Here is a 2899-nt window from a genome sequence, read left to right on the forward strand (position 1 = left end):
GAATCCAATAACTTTTTACCTGATGGTCAAGACATTTTGGTATTACTTTCATTCGATCGGGCGTCATATAATACTTCGAAATCGGGACTTATTGTTTTTTTATTTAAAAAAGCCTTATTAAACTTACTCCAACACTACACTAACTATGCATGAATCTTTAACTCGCATGTGTTTTTAATAGCATTGGGGCTATTATACAAAATACAAATATTTCCCCTTTTTTTTTTGACTCGAAATAAAACATTGTTTTCAATTCTTTGTAGGTTCTAGCAAAAAATGCTTTAATATTTCTAATATTTTGCAAATGGCGAAGGAAGGTTTCAGTACTACTAAAACCTGGATGTATGGAAAATTTTCAAAAAAACACTCATCAAATAAAAAGTTATCGAGTAAGAAATAGGATAGAAAAGCCCTGCAACATCATCTGTATAAAATGGTGTCAAAAGAGCAATATCATAACCTACCTGCAGAAATATTAACTTTCAGAACTCTTTGATCATACTGTCCTAAGAAGATGAAGAGCTGTAATACATAATAGGTATATAAAGTATTTAACCTATATCGATTGAGTTATTTTATTATCTTTTATTTTTCAACACAACACAAAATTCGACGTTATATAGAAAAATTTTATCATATTAAATTAATTTTCAACGTAATACAAATTGAGACCACTGTGCAGCGATTTTTGAATATAAAAGTAATGAACTGAAACTTACTCATTAAAATTATTACGAAAACTTAAGTAAGACACAAATGTAAGTCCGAAAATCAAAATTTCATTAGTTCATAACGATTGCCACAAGGGGGCGCCCAATTTTAGAATTTTGTATATCCTATAACTAGCAGACAAGCGTGATGTTTAAAACGATACCAAATTTGTCAAATTTTGATTAGTAATTTAAAAGTTATGAGAGTACAAACAAACTTTTCTGTGGGATTTTTGTAAGATCAGCCATAATGTGATTTTGCATTTGGTTGATGGTGGAGTTTTGAAGTCTACAGACATATCTTTGCCGAAGGGTACAAAGGGGTTAAGTCACTAAATTGCACTTTCATCGATTAGCTCAACTTCACATTTTCAGGAAAACTATCAATTATGACTTAACCCCATTCTACCCGCCGGCAAAGATATTGCTATAGACCTATTAGATTGTTGACGATGGATTTCACATGTTCACATAAAGCGATGCTACGGGAATCCCATTAGTTCATAACATTTGCCGCTAGAGGGCGCCCAATTTGAGAATTTTTTATAGCCTATAACTAGCGGACAAGCATGATGCTTACAACGATACCAAATTTGTCGAATTATGATAAGTAGTTCAAGAGTTACAAGAGAACAAAAAAACATTTCTGGGGATTTTTTAAGATCCACATTTTTGGTTGATGGTGGACTTTTCAGGTCTAAACACAAACTTTTATGGACCTATAAGACTGTTAACAAAGGATTTCACATGTTCCCACGATGCGAAGTAGTGGATCCTTTTTACGATGTTAAAGCAGGAGCTGATCTTTTTTGGGGCTTTATATACAAAAAAAAAAAAATTCTACTTGTAACAACGAATTATACCTACATAATACTGTATTCATTTTACAGCTTGTCAAAAATACAGTGAATTACCAAGAGTAATTTACACAATCCTTGATGGAAAAAATGTGGCAAATGGTGAATATCCTCATATGGCAGGCTTGGTCTTTGATAATCCTAAAGCTCGATGTGGAGGGTCTTTGATATCAGAGCGATATGTTTTAACTGCTGCTCATTGTGTTATTAGATCCAGGCCAAAGTTTGTTCGATTAGGTGTGGTTGAATGGAATCCTACCACAGAAGATCGTAATAAACCTGTTGATATGGAGATTAATGTAAGTCTTAAATATTTGTATAGTTATCGACTTTTTGAAATGCTAGAAGTCGAGGATCAAATTAATTTTTGATCATATTGTAAACAAGATGTAATTTTTCAGGACATAAAGATTCACCCGTCGTACAACAAGTCCGTGGAACACAATGATATTGCCCTACTTGAACTTAAGCAGGATGTTGCATTATCCGCATTTGTATATCCTGCATGTCTTCACACACATCGCTCGGATATCGATCCGGATGTTCCATTAGTTGTTATTGGATGGGGTGTTACAAATGTCAATGGTATTTGTTGTTACAATTATTTAAAATAAATCCTTTCATTAACTTTTTGTCTTATAGAAACCTCATCAGAATCGAATAATCTATTACAAACTAATGTGAATACATTTTCAATACACGATTGCAATACCACACATATTGCTGAATATCCTTACATTGGGCTAATTGATGGACAATACTGTGCATATGATCGAGATAATAAGAAAGATTCCTGTGAGGGAGATTCGGGTGGTCCACTTCAATTGGTTCGCGATAGTAAACATTTGTCAATTGTTGGAGTTGTTTCATATGGAATTTCTTGTGGATCTGCAATACCATCAGTTTATACTAGAGTGGCATATTACTTGGATTGGATTGAGAGTATTGTTTGGCCAAGCCCACCAAAACCGTAGAAAAAGAAAAGACAAAAAAAAAAAGAGAAAAGTAAAAATTTATGCTTCATTTAAAAATGTACTTATTAATAAGAAATCTTAGAGATGCTATTAAAGTTCCTTTATAAATAAATAAACTGTATTAGAAATTGAAATTTAAATCTAAATGGATTTCAAAACTGAAGTCATGGATTGTATTCATTCAAATTGCGTTACCATACAGCAAAATATACGATTATTTTATAGCTATACCTTTTTTCTTTTATCAATTTTTTTTTTATTTTCTTATTTTTTGAAGACTCCTGGGAATTTTTTTCTCCCACTTCGGTACTTTTACATATTTTAATAAATGTAATTAAATAATCCTCATTAATTGACA

General features: G+C 32.0%; 1 protein-coding gene across 1 annotated transcript; it reads left to right on the plus strand.

Moving 5' to 3' along the window:
- The first annotated feature begins 275 nt into the window (after nucleotides 1-275).
- Nucleotides 276-2657, plus strand: LOC129905539 (serine protease Hayan-like). The gene is made up of 4 exons (XM_055981014.1): nucleotides 276-538; nucleotides 1601-1866; nucleotides 1969-2152; nucleotides 2210-2657. Exons 2-4 carry the CDS (start codon nucleotides 1684-1686, stop codon nucleotides 2539-2541), a joined length of 699 nt encoding a protein of 232 aa, XP_055836989.1. The 5' UTR covers nucleotides 276-538; nucleotides 1601-1683; the 3' UTR covers nucleotides 2542-2657.
- The last annotated feature ends 242 nt before the right edge of the window (nucleotides 2658-2899 follow it).

This window comes from Episyrphus balteatus, chromosome 1 (genome assembly GCF_945859705.1).
Source record: "Episyrphus balteatus chromosome 1, idEpiBalt1.1, whole genome shotgun sequence".
In the NCBI taxonomy this organism is placed as follows: domain Eukaryota; kingdom Metazoa; phylum Arthropoda; class Insecta; order Diptera; family Syrphidae; genus Episyrphus; species Episyrphus balteatus.

What these genes read in the sequence shown, in the direction of transcription:
- LOC129905539 (XM_055981014.1), top strand. Translation starts at nt 1,684, where the DNA reads ATGGCAGGCTTGGTCTTTGATAATCCTAAAGCTCGATGTGGAGGGTCT. An exon ending in CTGTTGATATGGAGATTAAT is followed by an intron (nt 1,867 to 1,968) that starts GTAAGTCTTAAA and finishes GTAATTTTTCAG; the next exon opens with GACATAAAGATTCACCCGTC. An exon ending in GGGTGTTACAAATGTCAATG is followed by an intron (nt 2,153 to 2,209) that starts GTATTTGTTGTT and finishes TTTGTCTTATAG; the next exon opens with AAACCTCATCAGAATCGAAT.